Here is a 23,959-nt window from a genome sequence, read left to right on the forward strand (position 1 = left end):
ATGTAACCATTTAGGTAAAAACACGCTATCCATCTGTTAGACACAGTTGTTAAAGAATTTGTTTTTCAAATGGAGTTAATATTTTTGGATTTCTGTATAAGATTATTCCGTCTTATCTCTATTTGTTTTATTTCATTTCTGTCTGTTATTTGGAGGCAACTAAAAAGGGAAATTTCATGTTTTCTTGCAAAAACCTGCCTAGGGTCGGAGTGGTGGCTCTGAGGCTAAGGATTGCGCTGGTATCCTGAAGGTTGCTGGTTCGAATCCCCGTCACTGTTAAAAGAGATCCTTCTCTGCTGGGCCCTTGAGCGAGGCTCTTAACCTTCAATTGCTCCAGGGGGCGCTGTACAATGGCTGACCCTGCGCTCTGACCCCAAGGGGTATGCGAAAACTAACAAATTCCTAATACAAGAAATTGTATAAGGCAAAATAAAGAATAAAAATAAAAGAACCTTGAACACTAGGTAATTTATTCCATGTGTTTGTGGTTACTTGTATGAAGAAAAAACTTTATTTAAATAATATTTTCATTTAAACCGTATATGTGCAAAATTTGCTCTTAACAGGTTTTGAACTGTGTTTCCTTGTTCTTGTTGAAGAATTTGTTTTAAAGTAACAGCTGAGATCACTGTACTAAATACCTTAATAATTTTAAACACTTGAGTTGCATCACTTCTTAATCTTATTTTCCTTAAACTTATGAAGTTAAACTCCTTCAATTTCTTCTGATACCTCATACCTTGCAGTCCCGGAATTTGTGTAGTTGCTCTTCTCTGGACTTTCTGCAGAGCTGTTACGTCTTTTTTGTAATACAGAGACCAAAACTAAACACGGTCCTCCCGGTGCGGCCTCACTAGTGTGTTACAGAGAATAAGCGCATCTTTATGCCGTGTGTGCCACACAGTGCGCTATATAGCTTAACATCTTATTTGTTTGTCTATTTTTAATCACTTCTGTACACTTTTCTGGGTGTAGTGACAGTTCCACTTTACATCCCAGGTTCTTCTCGTAAGGCATACTTTCAAGTTTCAGATCTCCCATTTTGGGTTCAAATTTAGCATTTTTACTTCCTGCATATAGTACTTTACATTCAATTTTATCTGCCACAAATCCTCCCCAGCTGTTTCCTGAAGAGGCATTAGCTCTCTTGGAAATGTGTTCTTTTAAAATTGTGGCATATTAAATAATTAAACAATATCATAATATACCAGAAACGGCGATATCCCTCCCATCGTGATTACGGCGGTACAAGAATCGTATGAGAAACAATATCTTTTAGCTTACATTTACTGACGGTTACTTGTTACAGACGGAGAGCATGGACAGACTTAATCCAGGTGGGAAATCTGGATCAACACAGTCAGCCATTTTCACGTCACCACGCTGGGAGGTTTTTCTTCGAGCTTTGTCGATTCCGCCTCTAAGGGTCTGGCTGTTGTCTAGGCCTTTATAATGTCTTGCTTCTCCGTCTCCAAACAAGGGCTGAATTCCTCCCCCACAAAATACAGAAATATTATAGCGCTTACATGCCGATTCTCATTCTCCCAATAAGGAAAGAAGATTTGTGCTGATAGAGGACAGAAGTACCCTAACCTGTGTTTAAGCTGACTATACAAGCCTCCAGTTGTCTTTGGCTATCTAATCCAATGCTTGGCTAGCAATTCTAACTGCTGAGCCCCTGTGTGCCAAATTTAACATGCACATGTGAATAAAACTCATAACAGTATTGTCCAGCTACTGTGACATAAAGAAAAATGTAGTATTACACCTGTGTTTTGTCCAAGAACCTCTATAATGACTCGAATGATACTAAATTAAATCCACTTCCCCCAATTTAATATCATCTGTAAATTTGACCAACTTGTTATTTATATTTGTATTTTTATTCCAGTTGTTTCTATAAAGTAAAAAGTGGACTCAATACTGATCTACGAAGGACACCACTTTTAACATCAACTACTCTAATTCTGAAAAGGGTCCTCCATAACTCTTTGTTTCTGGTGTTTAAGCCAATTTTGTACCCACCTATAGATTTCACCCTGAAGTTACAATTTTTGTTTTTCGTTTCATTACTTCCCTCTCATGTGCTAGATTACCACAAGTCTTCTGAATATCAAAGTAAATATCATATGCACCTCCCTTACTGTATGCCTTTCTTGCTTCCTCACAGTATTCCAGTATATCTGTGAAACACAACCTTCTCCATCTGAGCACATGCTATTTGCCTTCACACCCTTTCTTGACATATGTTGCTCAATATTCTCCTTAATAATTGCTTCCATTAACTAACTTGTGATGCATGTTAAGCTTACTGACCTATCGTTTCTTGGATCAGGCCTTTAATATAATGGGAAAATATTTGGTAGCTTCCATTCCTTAGGAGTTTGCAGAGTGTGGAATATATGAGTCAAGAGTTTAGATACAGTATGTTATCACTAACCTCCTTAAGTACTCAAAGATAAATATGATATTAATTCTTGGCACTTTCAGTACACAATATACGCTCACCTAAAGGATTATTAGGAACACCACACTAATACGGTGTTTGACCCCCTTTCGCCTTCAGAACTGCCTTAATTCTACGTGGCATTGATTCAACAAGGTGCTGAAAGCATTCTTTAGAAATGTTGGCCCATATTGATAGGATAGCATCTTGCAGTTGATGGAGATTTGTGGGATGCACATCCAGGGCACGAAGCTCCCGTTCCACCACATCCCAAAGATGCTGTATTGGGTTGAGATCTGGTGACTGTGGGGGCCATTTTAGTACAGTGAACTCATTGTCATGTTCAAGAAACCAATTTGAAATGATTCGAGCTTTGTGATATGGTGCATTATCCTGCTGGAAGTAGCCATCAGAGAATGGGTACATGGTGGTCATGAAGGGATGGGCATGGTCAGAAACAATGCTCAAGTAGCCCATGGCATTTAAACAATGCCCAATTGGCACTAAGGGGCCTGAAGTGTGCCAAGAAAACATCCCCCACACCATTACACCACCACCACCAGCCTGCACAGTGGTAACAAGGCATGATGGATCCATGTTCTCATTCTGTTTACGCCAAATTCTGACTACCATTTGAATGTCTCAACAGAAATCGAGACTCATCAGACCAGGCAACATTTTTCTAGTCTTCAACTGTCCAATTTTGGTGAGCTTGTGCAAATTGTAGCCTCTTTTTCCTATTTGTAGTGGAGATGAATGGTACCCGGTGGGGTCTTCTGATGTTGTAGCCCATCTGCCTCAAGGTTGTGCGTGTTGTGGCTTCACAAATGCTTTGCTGCATACCTCGGTTGTAACAAGTGGTTATTTCAGTCAAAGTTGCTCTTCTATCAGCTTGAATCAGTCAGCCAATTCTCCTCTGACCTCTAGCATCAACAAGGCATTTTCGCCCACAGGACTGCCGCATACTGGATGTTTTTCCCTTTTCACACCATTCTTTGTAAACCCTAGAAATGGTTGTGCGTGAAAATCCCAGTAACTGAGCAGATTGTGAAATACTCAGACCGGCCTTTCTGGCACCAACAACCATGCCACGCTCAAAATTGCTTAAATCACCTTTCTTTCCCATTCTGACATTCAGTTTGGAGTTCAGGAGATTGTCTTGACCAGGACCACACCCCTAAATGCATTGAAGCAACTGCCATGTGATTGGTTGATTAGATAATTGTATTAATGAGAAATTGAACAGGTGTTCCTAATAATCCTTTAGGTGAGTGTAGGTCTTAATGTTTTACAGTTGACATATGTAAGAATGTGGCACCATTAAATATGTTAAAAAAAACCAGTAAGAACCTTTCTACAAGGTTTCTTTTCCCTGTCGTTTCAAGCCACAATATGGCGCCGAGCTTCATTCTTAGACTGGTACAGAGTGCAGGCTAAGAGGTGATAATTAGCTTTGTTTCTAGGTTAGACTTTGTGGAACAACCCCAGGCTGCCCTCTATTGTCAGTTACAGTAAGCAGAATTTATAGCAGTAAGACATCGGAGTATGGTATTCAGTAAGATACAGAAAACAAACTGTCAACTATTTTCTCTGATTTATTTGAGTGTGTGTGTAGACATGTATATTTAAATAAATTATGTATCTCAAAGACTGCTTGTACAAAAATTTTGCAAATCAATAAGCCTGGTCCCATGAAAAAAATGGAACAGACTGTGACCAATCCCAGTTAAATGAAACAATTTCTGTGTCAGTTACTGTTGGACATAGATCAAACTGTTTTTGGGGATAAGTACTGGATCAAACTGGACCAAAAACAATAGGCGTGGAGCCCATAACTAGACAAATAAAATATAGCTTGTATGAAGGATAGTATTGGTCAAATATTTCAGAAGTTATAATTGTACATAGGCCTTGGTGTTAAGGGAGGAAAATGCATTATCTTTGCTGGGATGTAGTCATTCAGGTGCTCTACACCAGGGATGCCCAATACGTCAATCGTGATCGACCGGTAGATCACAAAGGTAGTGCACGTAGATCACGTTGCATTCAAAAAAAAATTTTTTAAACGTTAGTCTATCATATATCCTCCCTATGGCATTTGCCACTTGATTGACATACAGGGCGGCCAGTCTGAGATCTCTTCTCTTCTAACACACTTGTCATCCCGCACACACGATCAAACACACGAGCTACTGCAAAACTCCGGCTGTGATCTAATTAGCCTTCCAATTTATATCGACTAAAGAAGGGGTTTAAAAAAAAATAGTTTGGGGAGGGTATGGGCTGGATGTGGAATTGGAAGAGGATTTTTTTCTCTAACAATCGAAGTATGTTTGTCTGATCTGTCAATCTGTCATTGCTTTTTCAAAGAAGGAAAATGTCGAAAGGCACTTTCGAACTGTTCATTAAAACTACGAAACTGACTTCCTTCTGAAAAGTGATCTGAGAAAGAGAAAGTAGTGGGAACTAAAATCACAGTTAATCGGGCAGCTGTCATTTTTCACTCGGCTGAATTCAAAAGCAAAGGCAGACACACCAAAGCATCGCTCCAGGTGAGTCACTCGATCATTAAGCATAAGAAGTCCTTCCAAGATGGAGAGATCATAAAAAGATGCCTTCATTGAGACAGATGGTTAGGGAGAAATTCCTACTGAGATTTCAAGACCCCTGGCCAGAGAAAAAGGAGTTTCTCCTTGTCATTAAACATGCAGAATACAAGCAACTTAATAACGATCAATGGCCGCTAGACTTGGCTTTTTTTTCCAATCTGATTAACATGTTGAATGAGCTTAATTTACAGCTGCAAGGAAAAGAGAAAACCAATATGGTCAATGTGATTAGCTCAGTTAATGCTTTCAAACGAAAAATGCAACATCTGTCCTCAAAGTTGCAGTGCCTTGATTTGGGGAATATCCAAAACCTCAGGTCAGAGCTGGAGACGCAATGGAAGGCGTGTGCGCAACTTGACAGCATCCGCTACACAGAGCCGAGTGAAAATTGACTGTCAGACTTTATCTAATGGAAAAAAAGTAACGAGTCGAGTGTTGCCCAATGTAGCGGAGTAAGAATAGCGTTTCTACTTCACAAATGTACTCAAGAAAAAGTAAGAAGTATGGTGCAGTAAAACTACTCTTAGAAGTACAATTTTTTTAAAAAGTTACTCAAGTAAATGTAACGGAGTAAATGTAACTCATTACTACCCACCTCTGATACTCTTTCTCTATATATATTATATATATATATATATATATATATATATATATATATATATATATATATGTACTCAGCAAAAAAAGAAATGTCCCTTTTTCAGGACTGTGTATTTCAACAATAATGTTTTAAAAATCCAAGTAACTTTACAGATCTTCATTGTAAAGGGTTTAAACAATGTTTTCCATGCATGTTCAATTAACCATAATCAATGAATTAACATGCACCGGTGGAATGGTCGTTAAGACCTTAACAGCTTACAGAAAGTAGGCATTTAAGGTCACAGTTCTAAAAACGCAGGACAATAAAGAGACTTGTCTACCGACTGTGAAAAACACCCAAAGAAAGATGCCCAGGGTCCCTGCTCATCTGCGTGAGCGTGCATTAGGCATGCTGCAGGGAGGCATGAGGACTGCTGATGTGGCTAGGGCAATAAATTGCCATGTCCGCACTGTGAGACGCCTAAGACAGCGCTACAGGGAGACAGGAAGGACAGCTGATCATCCTCGCAGTGGAAGACCACGTGTAACAACACCTGCACAGGATCGGTACATCCGAATATCACACCTGCGTGACAGGTACAGGATGGCCACAACAACTGCCCGAGTCACACCAGGAACACACAATCCCTCCATCAGTGCTCAGACTGTCCGCAATAGGCTGAGAGAGGCTGGACTGAGGGCTTGTAGGCCTGTTGTAAGGCAGGGCCTTACCAGACATCACCAGCAACAAGCGCCTATGGGCACAAACCCACCTTTGCTGGACCAGACAGGAGTGGCAAAAAGTGCTCTTCACTGATGAGTCACAGTTTTGTCTCACCAGGGGTGATGGACGGATTCGTGTTTATCGTCGAAGGAATGAGCGTTACACCGAGGCCTGTACCCTGGAGCGGGATCAATTTGGATCGATGGCTAGGGCCATTCCCCCCAGAAATGTCCAGAAACTTGCAGGTGCCTTGGTGGAAGAGTGGGATAACATCTCACAGCAAGAACTGACAAATCTGGTCCAGTCCATGAGGAGGAGATGCACTGCAGTACTTCAAGCAGCTGGTGGCCACACCACATACTGACTGGTACTTTTGATTTTGAGCCTCCCTTCATTCAGGGACACATTGTGAAACATTTTTAGTTTATGTCTTATGGTGTTGACTCTTTTAGTGTTCATACAAATATTTACACATTAAGTTTACTGAAAGTAAAACAGTTGAAAGTCAGAGGACGTTTCTTTTTGCTTTATATATCTATATATAGATATATATATATATATATATATATATAGATAGATAGATATCTAGACTCTCTCTCTCTCTCTCTCTCTCTCTCTCTATAGATATATATATATATATATATATATGATTTTTAATGTAGGTAGATCATTTTGACCTAGTCATTTTAAAAGTAGCTCGCAAGCCGAAAAAGTGTGGGCACCCCAGCTCTACACAATGCAAAATAATGTATAATTTTCTAATGTGAAAATCAACTTCAGGTTTCCACAGACACCATGCTACAATCAGCTTTTCTCGACATTCTGAATATAGAATCAGAATCAGAATTTACATGGAAGTAAAATGAATACATCTTTAGTCCACTAAAAGACCTTCAAAGTAGTTTGTAACATAGGGGGGATTCTGTTTGTTGGCTTAACGTAGTGAAGCATGAAGCTCAAAAGAGTGAGGTTTGAGTAATTCATAAGAAAACAGAAAGGTAGCATTTGTGCTCTACTACGCCGACTCCTATTTATTGCCCTTCCTTTATTAGTGTACGCTGTACATTTGGAGATGAACTTTAGAGCCTCTTGTAAGATTACTTCACACATGTGATTCTAGGCAGTTCCCCACTTTGTCAGTGTGCGTTCCCTTTGTTTTTTTGACTGTACGCTCATTTTCAAGATCAGAGTGACTCAATGTTACTTAGGAAAAGTTTCTCAAGTCATTTCACTTTATAATTATGTACTTAAATTTTGGTCATGTGTTTTTATTTTTACTTCTATTTTTGTGTACTTTTCTGCATTGTCTCAATTACATACTTACTGACCAACAATACCAAGAAATTGACTTCGGCCGTAGGAAGTCAGCATTAAAAAGGAATGTGAAGTGTAAAGGAAAGGCTCACCTTTTGAAAAGAACAGCATCACCGAAATTAAACTCCCCAGTTGACACATGTAGGTGGTGTTGAGTTGTTAATCTTTGGTGCATTGTGATTCATTGCTAGTTTTGAAATGTCATTTTTTCATTGATTCTGTTTATTTGCACGCTTGTTTGGTTTGCCCCAACTTATGGGTTCACTGGTTCATTGTGTGTTGTGGTCTTTGTTTAGCTCAGTTGTGGGGACTTGAAGTGGGTAGCTGACTATTGAGAGAGCTTGGCCTGATTTCTGTGCTATCTGTCACAGAGTAAACAGTGGCACTTGCACCACTGCAGGAGAGCACTTCTGTGATATTTGATATTGGGGTTAATGTGTCAGGTTTGCACTGGCAGTTCTCCAGGTCTATTTTTATCAAATTTGTAGTGGATCTGCTGAAAATGTATACTGTACATGACCAGACTGTTTTGTGAATATGTGCCTTTATTCACAAGGATCATGCAGTGATTGAACTGCAAGGTCATTGAAATTCAGACAAGAGTAATAGCAGTATACTGATACAAAAAAAAAACAATATTAAATTAAAGAGTAATAAAAATGCATGTAAAAACAGACAGTAACTATGAGTAATGTTAGCATTTACTCCCCCGGGAGGAATTGAAGAGTCGCATAGTGTGGGGGAGGAACGTGCAACTGATAATATTAAGCAATACGTTAAAGTAAAATAATTGCAATTAATCTGCAGAAAATGCCAAGCATACCAACACATAACCACTCACCTGGTTTATTGTGCCCTACTTGGCAAACCAGAATTCTTTAGTTAATGTTTGCCCCCAGGCCTGCACTGCCATCACTACTTACAGCAGTCACAGAATATTTCCTTTAAAAGATAGAAGCCAGACACACAATATTTCTCAGTTTTTCCCCCAAGTCATTATTAGTATTAAAGGTCATTTCTTAATTTGTTTTTTAAACTTCCTATTCAAACATACTTCTTTATCACAGATGCAAAAATCACTTCTAAGAGTGTCATTTACACACGCGCTTCAGTGGATTGCTTATCTGATCGTTAACTTCTCAAACTGCTTCAGTTGAAATCTGAATGCAAGGCTACCCGTGCCATCCCAATCATCGCCCACCTCTCCAGCTCTGTGTGACTTGTTCAATAACCTGAAATTTGCCAAGGAATCAAGACACTCTCATTTCACTTAGATTTTTCTTTGTTGTTTTTATTAATTTTTTTTTCTTCATGGTGCTTCTAATTGTACCTTTCATGTTATCGGTTCCCTGGTTCTCCAGCAAAATGTTTCTATACTACTGAACAAGGTGTCTCTGTAAGAGCTTTGGAAAAATATGAACACTTCACTTAACATACGTAAAACGGAATGCTTATTTGTTTATGTTTATATGATGTCTTTCATTTTAATGTTTAGAAGTTAGACAACAAATAATTTGTGTGTTGAATGATCGTGTGCATTTCCATAATTCTAGTGTTCTCAGATTTGGCCTAAGATGTCTGCATCTAGTAATTTGAAATGTTTTATGTATGCGTGTTATAGTGTATTTTCAACAACCCGAATTATGTTGCTTTTGTTTTGTGTGTTTTTTATATAAATACTAGCGACTGGGAGCCCAATTGAATCAGGCTACAAATTCTATGTTTGTGAAATCCATACTTTCTCTGCAAAGAATTATTTGTTTTGTTAAGTCCTTGAAATGATTTTGTTAGCATGGCACTGATTTGTGCTTATAATGATCTTTTCGGCCGATGTAATGAAGAGCTTCCTGTTTAAACGGGGCTGCGAGACGTGAACTCAGCTCTTCGGCGCACCTCATTTTATTTTTTCTGGCAAACAAAGTTTCAAAACAAAACCGTATTTTACAACTCTAATCAGAGTCGGAGTAATAATGTTGATGTGGTCATTTTAGATCTGAGATCGGCTAAAATTTAAACAATGACCTTTGTTAATACCCAGCCGTCATTACTCAGTTTGCCAATAGATGTCAGAAGCACGGATGCCAAAACCGAACTGCCCAAAGATAGATTTCAACGTACCAAGCAAATGGCGATACGTTCTAAATTACTTACAGTTCCGGAGCTGTCGAAAGGTTTAAGTCATTCGATGATGTTAGTCCTGGAAAGTACACCCCACCAAACCAATTTTCTGAAAACCAACCAAACTTACTGTTATCTGCTCAAACCAACACCGATTTACTATACTCAGCCGTCCAGCGGCGTCATTGAAGCATTCGAACATTCTTAGCCAATCATGCAATACTGCGTCCGCGTTTGCCACGTTATGTTCTAACTACAGAGGCAGAGTCCCATTGCATGGTTCTAACTTGTATTGAGTCGAGGTATTGACGCGAACACCATACATACGGGTATACGAACACCATACATACGGGGTATTGACGCTAACGCCATACATACGGAGTATTGACATGAACACCATACATACGGGGTATTGACGCGAATATACATATGGGGTATTGACGCGAGAACCATACATACGGGGTATTGACACGAGAACCATACATATGGGGTATTGACGCGAGAACCATACATACGGGGTATTGACACGAACACCATACATATGGGGTATTGACGCGAACACCATACATACGGGGTATTGACGTGAGCACCACACATACAGGGTATTGATGCGAATATACATATGGGGTATTGACACGGACACCATACATACGGGGTATTGACACGAACACCATACATACGGAAAGTATCAAATTATATATAAGGATATAATTATGGGGCAGCACGGTGACACAGTGGTAGCGCTGCTGCCTCACAGTTAGGAGACCTGGGTTCACTTCCCGGGTCCTCCCTGCGTGGAGTTTGCATGTTCTCCTTGTGTCTGTGTGGGTTTCCTCCCACAGTCCAAAGACATGCAGGTTCGGTGCATTGGCCATCCTAAATTGTCCCTAGTGTGTGCTTGGTGGGTGTGTGCGCCCTTCATTATCCCTTCTTGCAATGCCAGCTCCTTCAGGCAGCGTGTTGCTGGCTGACACATAAAGAGGGGAGCTCAGCTATGCAGGAAGTCAGCTCCAGTCGGTAAAAGCGACATGCCCATACCAGTGATTTTCAATTGTTTAAATTGACCTGGTCTGGCAACCAGGTCAGCATCTCTGACACGCCTCACAACTAAAAGTCACATAATGTGACATTGGCTTTTGTCAATGGATTTGAAAAGCTTCCCGATCTTTATTTACAATTTGTAATGCTGTGCATTTCTGTTTGATTAGACCATAGGTACGTACACCTTCAGTTCATTTTGTAAGAGAGAACACAGACAACTGTGAAGTATTGGGGCAAACACCGTACAAGTCAAACAAAACACAAGTTATAAACATGTTGAAAAAGGACAGAAAAACGCCTTTGCAGACATGAGTCTCAAAGTTGACTGTTTCAAGATGGCGGAGCTTCCGCTGATAAGGACATCCGGCAGGAAGAGCCTGGTCCAGGCAGGCGGAAACTGGACGTGATGTCAAGGGTGGTAAAGCCATCACTCTTCCGGTCAGCAGAGGGAAGAAGAGATAAGGTGTTAGTTAGTAAACTGCGCTATCGTGTTCCGGCTGGAAGTTCCCATTATCCGAGCCTGTGAGCTGCCCCCAACGCTCACGTGGGTGACAATGTGTATTAATTCTGTTTTTCTTTTCTGCTTTTTTAGGGCCTGATCCTGCACCAGTTGGGGCGCTACAGTTTGGCTGAAAAGATTTTGCGAGATGCGGTGCAGGTGAACTCCACAGCCCACGATGTCTGGAACTGTCTGGGTGAGGTCCTCCAGGCCCAAGGAAATGACGATGCTGCCACTGAATGCTTCTTAACTGCGCTAGAGCTGGAGGCCACTAGTCCCATTCTCCCTTTCACCGTCATTCCCAGGACACTCTGAGTGAGAATTTGTTCCCCAATAGTCAATGCGCCGTGGCTGGAGAAGTGGCTTCTTCATAAGCCAATCACTGTACAAAGATCATTATTCTGGAGGCAGACTCTTTTTGGTCTCCAAGAATTTTGTGAATACTATTTGTGCTATTAAATGCATTAAAAAAAAAATATATATATATATATATATAGGTAAGACACGTAAATGCCACATACTGTGACACTCTCCCGTAGGCTGCCGGGGATCTTCTGGTGCCACTTCCATTTGAAGGGTAATCACTTGTCTGTTTTTGTCCTAAAATGTAAGCATTTAAGTAAAAAACAAAAAAAGTCTTACTACAGATTTGTTCTAAAATTGAAGGAAAAATGTCATTTCATTTGGAATTGGCATCAATTATGATCTGAAATTTTATCGATTTGTGTGTACTTTCAAATATCCCCAATACTATTAATAAACTCTGGCATTACAGCGCTGAGATCCTTCATCCGTAACGCCTGAACTGTGTAACTGAAGACAGAAGAGCCGCAGACCTTTGTATGTGACATTCAGAACAAGCAACCCCAGTTGCAAGTGAGATGTGAAGAATTACTGCTATGCAAAAGCTGGGAATAAAGCGATAAACCCAGAAGGAAATCTTTATGGCCGCAAGTAGGCACAGCTGTGACTCAGCCATCAGTAAAGTTTTTAAGTCAGCCATGAACGCTGCTGCTGCTCCAGGCGACACCGTACAACACGTGTTAGTCCAGGTTTGTGCTCACTCGTCTTTTTCTTTTCTTTGGTTTTGTTTCGTTTCTGTTTTATTAGAGCATTTGCTGTATCTGTATATAATGCATACCTTATATGTACATGTGTTTTGTCAGGTTCAGTTACAGGTTTTTTTGATACATTTGTGTAAATCAGAAGGATCATATTTGTGTTTAGTTCTGATACCTGTCTTGTATACTTCTCATTGACTTATTTTTTAATTAATATTTTTGAGTAGAAGAGTCCATGTTTTATATATATAAATATATATATATATATATATATACACACAATAATTTATGCTGTTACCAGTTCTTCAACTCGTTTTAGTGAACATCCACATAGAGGAACCTGTTACAGATCTGAAGAGATATGCCAAAAAGTCGACCAACTTCTAAATGGATGTATGTGTGTGTGTGTGCTGTGCTGTAGAGTCTGGTAAACCGGATTATACACATGGTTTTTTAAACGGCATTATGTCTTAGTGATTATGTTTTCAGGACAGTTAGAAGAGCATTATTTTTTAGTAAATTATCTTTTACTGTGATTTGTGTTACCAATATATGTCTTTGTTAAATCATATGTATATTATGTTGTTTATTACATATTACATACTTGAAAAGCAATGTTTATAATTTTATCTTTTGAAAAAGAGACATTATTTAAAGTGAATATTTAAACAGGTAATGTTGGCGACATTCCAGAACTCTCAAACTCTGCCGATAAAATGGAGTTGCACCCACTTGTACTTCCATTGACCGGAGGGGCTGTAATGCACTTACACCCGTTTTAATCGAAAAAAGCGCTCAGTTGTGAGGGTGTCCAGCGGAAGAATGTAACCTGAACTTCTATAATAAAACGATTGTTGTTAACTGCCGTGTGTGTGTGTTTTGTGATTTAAAACCAGCAGAATACCATCTTCACTCAAGAAGAGTACTGGTTTGGCTGGCTGGCTGGCTGGCTGGACTTCATATTCTGTTGACGTCTGAAGTAAAAATAAATAAATACTAAAAACAACTTTGACAGCACACATCAGTTACAGTTGTGCTTGAAAGTTTGTGAACCCTTTAGACTTTTCTATATTTCTGCATACATATGACCTGAAACATCATCAGATTTTCACTCAAGTCCTAAAAGTAGATAAAGAGAAACCAGTTAAACAAATGAGACAAAAATATTATACTTGGTCATTTATTTATTAAGGAAAATGATCGAATATTACATATTTGTGAGTGGCAAAAGTATCTGAACCTTTGCTTTCAGTATCTGCTGTGACCCCCCAATAACTGCAACTAAACGTTTCCGGTAACTTCTGATCATTCCTGCACACCGGCTTGGAGGAATTTGAGCCCATTCCTCCGTACAGAACAGCTTCAACTCTGGATGTTGGTGGATTTCCTCACATGAACTGCTCGCTTCAGGTCCTTCCACAACATTTCGATTGGATTAAGGTCAGGACTTTGACTTGGCCATTCCAAAACATTCACTTTATTCTTCTTTAACCATTCTTTGGTAGAACGACTTGTGTGCTTAGGGTCGTTGTCTTGCTGCATGACCCACCTTCTCTTGAGATTCAGTTCATGGACAGATGTCCTGACATTTTCCTTTAGAATTCTCTGATATAATTCAGAATTCGTTGTTCCATCAATGAAGGCAAGCCGTCCTGGCCCAGATGCAGCAAAACAGGCCCAAACCATGATACTACCACCACCATGTTACACAGATGGGATAAGGTTCTTATGCTGGAATGCAGTGTTTTCCTTTCTCCAAACATAACGCTTTTCATTTAAACCAAAAGTTCTATTTTGGTCTCATCCGTCCACAAAACATTCTTCCAATAGCCTTCTGGTTTGTCCACGTGATCTTTAGCAAACTGCAGATGAGCAGCAATGTTTTTTTTGGAGAGCAGTGGCTTTCTCCTTGCAACCCTGCCATGCACACCATTGTTGTTCAGTGTTCTCCTGATGGTGGACTCATGAACATGAACATTAGCCAATGTGAGAGAGGCCTTCAGTTACTTAGAAGTTACCCTGTGGTCCTTTGTGACCACGCTGACTATTACACGTCTTGCTCTTGGAGTGATCTTTGTTGGTCCACCACTCCTGGGGAGTGTAACAATGGTCTTGAATTTCCTCTATTTGTACACAATCTGTCTGACTGTGGATTGGTGGAGTCCAAACTCTTTAGAGATGGTTTTGTAACCTTTTCCAGCCTGATGAGCATCAACATCTCTTTTTGTGAGGTCCTCAGAAATCTCCTTTGTTGGTGCCATGATACACTTCCACAAACATGTGTTGTGAAGAGCAGACTTTGATAGATCCTGTTCTTTAAATGACACAGGGTGCCCACTCACACCTGATTGGCATCCCATTGACTCGAACCTCACCTTCAAACTAACTGATCATCCGTGAGGTTCACATACTTTTGCCACTCACAAATATGTAATATTCGATCATTTTCCTCAATCAATAAATGACCAAGTATAATATTTTTGTCTCATTTGTTTAACTGGTTTCTCTTTATCTACTTTTAGGACTTGAGTGAAAATCTGATGATGTTTCAGGTCATATGTATGCAGAAATCTAGAAAATTCTAAAGGGTTCACACACTTTCAAGCACAACTGTCAGTTAAAAGTTGTCAGATCGTCAGTCAGTGCCTTTGAAGAGCCCGTGATTGTTGTGTTGCCCGCTGCTTGAAGAATCGAAGGCTCTTTTACATTTTAGCCTCCGGGATTGTCATCAGCTGGCCATTGAGAATGACACTTCCTGACCAGGCTAACCCCGAGTGAGCTGGGACCCACGGGTACAACAGGTGGTAGCGTGCTCAAACCTTTGCAAATGCCACATTTACTCTTTACATTTTTTGGACCTTAAATAAATCGTAAATCATTAAAACACCACTGTTTTAGTTTTTTGCTTTCAAAATTATATTGGCAGTTTTATACTTCAGATGTCAGCAAAACATGCTACAGAACTGTCGTTCACAACAAATGTTTTTGGTAAAGAAGAAGCGACAACAGTGAATGTTCAAGAATTCACAGAGCTGTGTGTGAGACTTGGGCTGCTTTTTAATGCTTGTCTTTGGAGATTAATGACATTTTAAAGTACAATTCAAGGTGTTAAACTGGAGAAATTTCAAAGAAGTGTCTCTTAGAGCGTAGCAAAGCACTTGAATGTCTCCCAGCCTCAAGTCCTTTCAGGTGCTGCTGAAGAGCTCACGTAATAACTTAACATGACAAGTCAAAGCCTCATGAAAGAACAAGGTGGGTCCAGAATGCCTCTTCTTCTTCTTCCAGAGACGAGGAAAGAAGCTGATTACAGTGGAACCCCGGTTTACGAGCAGCTCGGTATACGGTATACGAGTAATTAGGCAAAATTTCTGCCCGGTTTACGAGCCGAGCTCCGATACATAACCGCTAGTTTCTGCTTCGCCTTTCTTACCCGGAAACCTCTACCCCTTCTACCCAGAGCCATATCATACATACTGGGCATTAACCATGTCTTCAAAGAAGGTAGGAAGTGGAAAGGACAGCAGCAAGAAGAAAAGGATGCTGTCAGTCGAGTTGAAGCAGAAAATTATAGAAAAGCATGAGAGAGGTGTGCGTGTGATGCAAATCGACAAAATTTACGACCGCAGTACGTCCACGATATGCACAATACTAAAGCAAAAGGAGACCATAAAGAGTGTAAAAGTAGCAAAAGGCATGACCGTAATTACACAGCAAAGGTCGGCTATCCACGAAGAAATGGAAAAGCTGCTGTTATTGTGGATAAAAGCGAAAGAGTTGGCAGGAGATACGCTTACTGAAACAGTCATAAGTGAGAAAGCTCGCATCATTTACAATGACCTGAAGCAGAAAGAACCATCCACATCTACGGATGTAGAAGAACCAGAATTCAAGGCTAGTCATGGATGGTTCGACAGATTTAAGAAGCGATCAGGCATTCACTCTGTCCTAAGACATGGCGAGGCAGCAAGTGCAGACCAGAAGGCAGCTGGCGAGTTCATCACACGTTTCGCGCAGCTCATCGAGGCAGAATGTTACATCCCCCAGCAAGTTTTAATTGCGACGAGACGGGGCTTTTTGGAAGAAAATGCCCCGTAGGACGTGCATCACAGCAGAGGAGACGAAGATGCCAGGACATAAGCCGATGAAGGACCGCCTCACCCTTGCATTGTGTGCAAATGCTAGCGGTGACTTTAAAGTGAAGCCACTGCTAGTCTATCATTCAGAGAATCCTCGAGCCTTTAAGACTCACAGGATTCTTAAAGAAAAACTGCACGTGATGTGGCGCGCCAATCCAAAGGCATGGGTTACGCGGCAGTTCTTCATCGACTGGGTAAATCTCTGCTTTGGACCTGCAGTGAAGAAGTATCTTCAAGAAAACAAACTGCCTCTGCAAGCGTTAGTCGTCCTCGAAAATGCTCCAGCCCACCCACCCGGTCTGCAAGACAACATCTGGGAAGAATATCAATTCGTAAAAGTCCTCTACCTCCCACCCAACACGACTTCAATCCTGCAACCGATGGATCAGCAGGTCATTTCCAATTTCAAAAAGCTCTACACGAAGCATCTGTTCAAACGATGCTTCGATGTGACAGAAAATACGGAGCTAACACTCCGAGAGTTCTGGAAAGAACATTTCAACATCGTGCAATGCCTACGCATGATTGACCTGGCGTGGAAAGAAGTGACCAGAAGAACACTGAATTCTGCATGGAAGAAGTTATGGCCTGATGCGGTTGCAGCGAGGGACTTTGAAGGATTTGGTCTTGATACCGAGACCGAGATCAACGTGCCCGACGTAGATCCAGTGCATGAAATCGTGTCCCTCGGCAAGTCGATGGGTCTGCAGGTTGACGAGGGTGATATCGACGAGCTTGTCGAGGAACATGAGGAGGAACTCTCAACACAGGAGTTGCTTGAGCTGCAGGACATGCAACGTATGCAGGCTCTGCAAGAGATCAGCGGTAGTGAGAAGGAGGTCGAGACAGAGGAAATTTCGATAAGTGAAATTAAAGAAGTGCTGGGAATGTGGGAGAAGGTTACAAGTTTCATTGAAAGAAACATCCAGAAAAAGTTGCAACTAGTCGTTATGATGACACCTGCTTGGCTCACTTCCGTAAGCGTTTAAAAAGCAGGCAAAAGCAAACGTCGTTGCATAGGTATCTTTATACTAAAACTGAAACTGCTATAAGTGAAGGTGCCAAAAGTGCAGCCAAAAAGGCAAAAACAGATGATTAGCATAAAAAAAAATACTACGTACGTAATGTTAAGTGTTAGGCTAAGTTTAAAGTTAAGAAAGTTTATTTTTTTACAATTCATGTACGTACGTACAGTTAAGAAAGTGCAATTTTAGTTTTTTTTGATGTGAAGGTGCCAAAAATGCAGCCAGTCCTCTAGTCCTCCCTCCCTCTTCAGCCGCTCTCCGTTAACTGCAATAGTCTGCCGCCAAGGTAAGGTTACATTTTCTTAAATTGGTTTGTCTTTTATTTAACTATATTTACTAAGTGGTGTGCTGGGGTGGCAGCATAAAGATGAAAGACGCCTCACGCCTGGACAAACTTGTTAAGAAGGCAGGCTGTATTGTAGAAGTTAAGTTGGACAGTTTAACATCTGTGGCAGAGCAACGGGCATTAAGCAAACTATTGTCAATCATGAAGAATCCACTGCATCCACTGAACAGTGTCATCTCCAGGCAGAGGAGTAGCTTTAGTGACAGACTTTTGTCACCGTCCTGCTCCACTGACAGATTGAGGAGATCGTTCCTCCCCCACACTATGCGACTCTTCAATTCCACCCAGGGGAGTAAATGCGAACATTAATTTTATTTTAATCTTTTTCATTTTTATTACTATTTAATTTAATATTGTTTCTTTGTATCAGTATACTGCTGCTGGATTATGTGAATTTCCCCTTGGGATTAATTATCTATCTATCTATCTATCTATCTATCTATCTAATACAGTATTTTGATGTTTGTTTCTTATTTAAAAACATGTTTTCTTCTATTATTTATGATATTTTGGGGACTTTTTGGGAGGGCTGGAATGGATTAATCTCATTTCCATTATTTAAAATGGGGGAAATTCGTTCGGGTTACGAGCTCGGTTCTGGAACGGATTAAACTCGTAACCCGGGGTTCCACTGTATAGACCTCAGTAGGCTGATGGCAGACCACACTATTACCTGCATTGGAGGACATGCTTCTTCAGGGGTTCATCGTTTTTCATCTTCTTGGAGTGATCATCTCTGGTGAACTGAACTGGACCCAAACACATTTCAGCTCTTGTCAAAAGGGTCACCAGCACCTCTACATCCTCTGATGTCTGAGGACATCTCACATTCCCCCATCGGCTTTCATGGCTGTCCACACGTGCACAGTGGAGTCCATCCTCACTGGGTGCATCACATCCTGGTATGGCACCTGCTCAGCTCAAGAACAAGTGGTGAAGGCTGCACAGAACATTACCAGCATCTGGGTGCCTTGTGTTCAGGACGCATGCAAGACTTGCTGCATTAGGAAGACAAATTATGTCCCCAAAAACTTTCAAAAATGTCCACCAGAGGGGGATATTGCAGTCAAATCCCCAGCTAGTAACTGGAGAAACAGAATCTTTGTAAAATAAAAGGTTTAGTCTTCACTGCGATGCTCCATTACAGTTGGAAGCTCCGAAGAGCACAAAGACGTAAAGGAGTTGCCAACAAGGCAATCTGAGACAAACAAAGTCCCAATGCAGTAATTCAAGGCAACTTCAAAAATTCCAGAAAACACAATAGCACAAGCACGGAAAAATCACAGTAACTCTCCGACCTCCTAGTGCATTCAAATGAACCGCCTGGAATTGTGGGAGACTCTCTGGTTTCATAGGGTGGAGAGCAGTTCCTGGTGGTGATTGGCAGGTGGCCCCGCCTCTTGGGGGACCATCCAAAAAACACATGGAATGTCACGCAGGCATAGAAACCAAAGCAGACAATCAGAAAAAGTAATATTAACATAAACTAACAGCTCAACAAAGAACAAAAAGGACCTAAAATATGGATCTGAATCCAAACCGGGGATAAGCCCTGACTGAAATACAACAATAACTCAAGAGCTCGGCCACTCTGCGCAGCTGCTTTCCTCACTCCTCCCTTTTGGCAAATGATACGGGACCAATGGCATGTGCACCTATAGACTCGGGCACAGTCGGAAACATACTGAGCAGTCCGCCATTCATTCATTTACCACCACTTATCCGAAGCCGGGTTGAGGGGCAACAGTCTTAGCAATGAGACCCATACACCCTTTCCCCAGCCACGCTTGCCAACTGATATTGTGGGTTCCATCTGGGAGATATAATTCTCCCACTGAGCCCTGGGCCTTCCCTGGGGTCTCCTCCCAGCTGGTTATGCGCAACAAACTTCCACAGGCATCCATATCAGAGGCCCAAAACACCTCAAGTAGCTCTCCCTGATGTTTGCGCGTCTCACCCTGTCTCTAAGGGAGAGCCCAGCCACCCTGCGGAGAAAGCTCATTTCAGTCTCTTGTATCTCATCCTCATTGTCTCATCGTCATTACCCAAAGCTTGCAACCATACGTGAGGGTAGGGACGTAGACAGACTGGTAAATCAAGATCTTTGTCTACTGGCGCATGTCCTTCTTCACCATTCTAGATTCACAGATCTACTACTACACATCTACTGATCTACCGATCCATCGCTCAATCTCGCCATCCCTTTTCTCTTCACTCATGAACAAGACCCCGAGGCACTTAAACTTCTCCACTTGAGGGAGTAACTGCCCACCCCCTCGGAGAGGAGAGTCCACCGTTTTCCTGCTGAGGACCACGGCACTCCACATTTACCGAACAAGTCCATCCACAGACCTGCAGAGCTCCCCAAGTGGAGCAGAAGTTTGAATGAATTTGATTGACAGTTAATCCCGCCCCCCCCCGAGATCCGCCCATAACGTCTCGGGTCCGTTCTCGAGCTCCGCACTGTTGACAGAGAGTTGACTAAACTGAGTGACAGAAACGTGCAATCCAATTGGCTGTTTCAGCGGAGTTCGTGATTTGCGATTTTATCGGGTAAGGCCAGAGGAAATGCACACATTTTGAAGATTAAACGGAGTGTGGAGAAGGGGAGAGAAAAAAAAAAGAAACGGAGGTTAAGGAAGAAGGCAGCTGGAAGTGAGATAACCGGTGTGTTCGAGAGAGAAAGAGAGAGCGCTGACTCGCTGGGAGAGGCGAGCCCTAGTGGGGTGTTTGGCTGACACCCGGGGGTCACTCCTTCTGAGCGCTTGTATGGAGCAGGAGTGACCAGGAGAAGGTTGACCCACCACAGCGAAAGCAGCGGGAGTTGGAGATTCGGAGTGGAACCCCAGCGTGAGCGTCCTGGCCATTGGGGGAAGTCAAGTCTCGGTCTGGCAGGGGATCGGGAGACCACCAGACCAGTCAAGTGGAGAAGGTCAGCTGCAGGTACGGGTTCTCCCCTGGTGCATAGCCTGGATGGGAGAAGCAGGAGAGTCGCCAGTAGAAGAAGGCACCGGGCTTTGTTTTAAAAGGAATGCTTCCAGCCATTGTTTTTAACCGCGTTTTTATGGATCTAGTCGTTCGATTTTTAACCTCCACGGTTTTCACTTGCTCTTAAAGGATTATTTATTTAATGGCTTATTTGACATGTTCTCCCCGTGTCTGCGTGGGTTTCCTCCCACAGTCCAAAGACATGCAGGTCAGGCGCATTGGCGATCCTAAATGTGCCCATGTGTGTCTGTGCCCTGCGGTGGGCCGGCGTCCTGCCAGGGGTTTGTTTCCTGCCTTGCGCCCTGTGTTGGCTAGGATTGGCTCCAGCAGACCCCCGTGACCCTGCAGTTAGGATATAGTGGGTTGGATGGATGGATGGATTGGACTGCACGATTTGGACACTGTTTTTTGGTTTGTTGATTTTAATAAGAGCACTTTTGTACTTTTTTGCACCATCCCCTTGCTTCGTTGTGTCTCACTGTCCAGCTCATCGGTGACATTACTGACGGTGTCGGGTTCGAGAGCTGCCAAGAAGCCAGATGGGAGCGTGGAGCCCACCCATCGTGTCACGGATCTCATTGTAATTCGTTTTTTGGTGATGTTCCTCCTATAGGAAACTGGCCAGCACCCAAAAAAAATGTTAACACAGAGTTTGTGGTAGCGATATTTGACCCGTGTGCAGTTTGTAATGGCTTAATAAATGTGCTCTGAGATTTTTCCTTTATTAAACTGTACAATAAACAAGTGTATATGATGTGTGCTCTGAGATTGTTCACTTTCAAGGTCCGGCTGTTCTCCTCGCTCATCGTGGTGATTAGCATGCGCCAGTCCTCTGCATGTGTGACGACATGTTAACCTGTAGTTGTGTCCAAAAAGCCACACTGGAAGAAACAATTTCCGCAACATCCGTCTTAAGTCCTGCTCAAGTGGAGCCCACTGTGGAATGCAGAAGCAGCAGCACCACCCAATGGCAGGAGGCCGAACTTCAAGAACACAGTTTGCCATATCAGCAATTTCAGACCCCCAGACGGAGAGTTTAGATCTTCTCCCTGCTCTTCTATTAACAAGATTTCTGAATGTATTGTGCGGGATTGTAAGGGTGGGCCATCCAGAACACCTCCATTATGTGATGTGCACTGAGCCCACCGCCCTTCACCACCCTTCGCTTTAGTGGTCCGCTGGGATGAGAAAGCGGCCATTTATCACTTGAGGGAGCGCTTAAATAATTCACAGTCAAGCAATTAGGAAGGAGCGGCTTAAAATGAAGGGCAAGCGAGAGTTGTGCTGCCAGCACCATTAGGTGCATCCAAATGACAATATGGCCAAGCTTGATAATGATGGAGTTTTTAGAGCGAGCGGAACGTGCAGCCTGATCAGCACGAGGAGAGGCGGTGGGCAGGCACCACCATCAGGTGGGTTGTAAGTAGTGAAAGGCGCTATATTGAGCTACCGCTTACTTGCCGGCTTTAACTTATGTTCTTTTTAATTCTTTCATTAAGGTCTCACTCGTATGATTTATGACGTGCATTAATAAGGCACTTGAGTTAGGATTTGTGGTCTCCTCCTCATGGACAAAGATGTATTTAAATGTCTGTTTTATTCATTTTCATTTTGGTTTTGCTCCTCCGTCACCTGATAATAATTCATATTACAGAAGCCGCTTTATCCATCCATCCTAACTACAGGGTCACAGGGGTCTGCTGGGGCCAATCCCAGCCAACACGGGGCGCAAGGCAGGACACAAGCCCACCACAGCCGCTTTATCCAGTTCCTATTTATGAATTGATCTGAAATATAACCCATCAATGTTTCATTATTTTACGTTGTAATCCGTTTATTTGCCGATTGTGACAGTGTTCACGGTAGACGCCGCTAGTTTCTCCCCTTATTATAGCTACTGTAAATCTACCATTGTGATTTTTTGTTTGTATTTATTTCATTGTTTTTCACCCTGTTTTGTACTCCTTGACACTCCATCCCTAAACGGGATAGGAGGTTAGGAGCAGGCGCTGATAGAGCGCATTGCCGCACCCACCACACGACAAACCAACTCAGGATCCCAGATTAGGACCCGAGTGCAGCTATGCGACGGGTGACACCTCAGCACCACACCAGTTCAGATCGAATGGACCAGTGGGAGGTTTTTTTGTGGTGGCTGGAGTGCCAACTCTGCCACCAAGCCCCAGGTTTTTCCCTGCAGGTTGGAGGGCCTACACGTAGGGCTGAGTGCAGATTAACGTCATACCCAGGACGGGTAAACAGGATCTTTACGAGCAAATATTTGGAAGGTTAGGGCTTGCTGTCAAAGGCTCTTTATTTAAATTTTCTTTTTATTGAAGCTACCTGCCTTCCTTAAACACATTTTTGTTCATCTCGCTTTTTCAGTGCCATTGTTTGCTTAGTTAAGTACCTTATCATGGTCCACACTATGAAAGGCACTATATAAAATTCAAGTTTTTAACATTCATTTATCCATCTGTCCATTTTCTATCCCTCTGGAAGCTGGCACTTATTCTGGCTACACTGGCACCAACCTGGATGGGTGCCAGTCATGAACACCCCTGACATAACACACACACACACACACATGGGATACGTTAGGAAAACCAAAAAGACGTTGTGAGCACGCAAACTGGTCTTGAACCCAGGACCCTATGGGACCACTCGGGTATGTCTGTGCCACTCTAACGTATTCTCAGTCAACTGTAAAGTTCGGGTCAAAGAAATCAGAACATCGACCACCTCGGCCTGTGCTGCAAATGTCGCCGTCCCTCTTTACGAGTCCAGGGGGCAAGCTGCACATTTAAAGCAGGCTGGGAGATGTGAGGTGGGCTTCTTCTCTGCCACAGAAGGAACACTCCAGCTAGTCAAGCCCAAAGGTCTCCATGTGGGGGAGGCTTCAGCATGGCCGCTCTTCTTGACCCATCTCGTGCTCTTCAGGCCTGCAACTCTGCCTCTCAAGGCTTTCTTGACGCTGGACAAACGACTGACGTGGACTCCACAGACGTCTCGGGTCTGAATTTATGTTGCACTGTTGCTGCGTTGGTTTGAGCCCACTCGTAGTGCTCTC

At 42.3% G+C, this 23,959-nt stretch overlaps 1 protein-coding gene across 1 annotated transcript in view; it reads left to right on the plus strand.

The window, feature by feature from the left end:
- The window catches only part of ttc7b (tetratricopeptide repeat domain 7B), a 176,557-nt gene extending 163,301 nt beyond the window's left edge, over positions 1-13,256 (plus strand). Inside the window, exon 21 of the mRNA XM_039741203.1 lies at positions 11,427-13,256. Within this exon, the coding sequence (XP_039597137.1) occupies positions 11,427-11,648 (222 nt within the window). The 3' untranslated portion in view covers positions 11,649-13,256. The remainder of the gene's footprint in view (positions 1-11,426) is intronic.
- The last annotated feature ends 10,703 nt before the right edge of the window (positions 13,257-23,959 follow it).

This window comes from Polypterus senegalus, chromosome 18 (genome assembly GCF_016835505.1).
Source record: "Polypterus senegalus isolate Bchr_013 chromosome 18, ASM1683550v1, whole genome shotgun sequence".
Lineage (NCBI taxonomy): Eukaryota > Metazoa > Chordata > Cladistia > Polypteriformes > Polypteridae > Polypterus > Polypterus senegalus.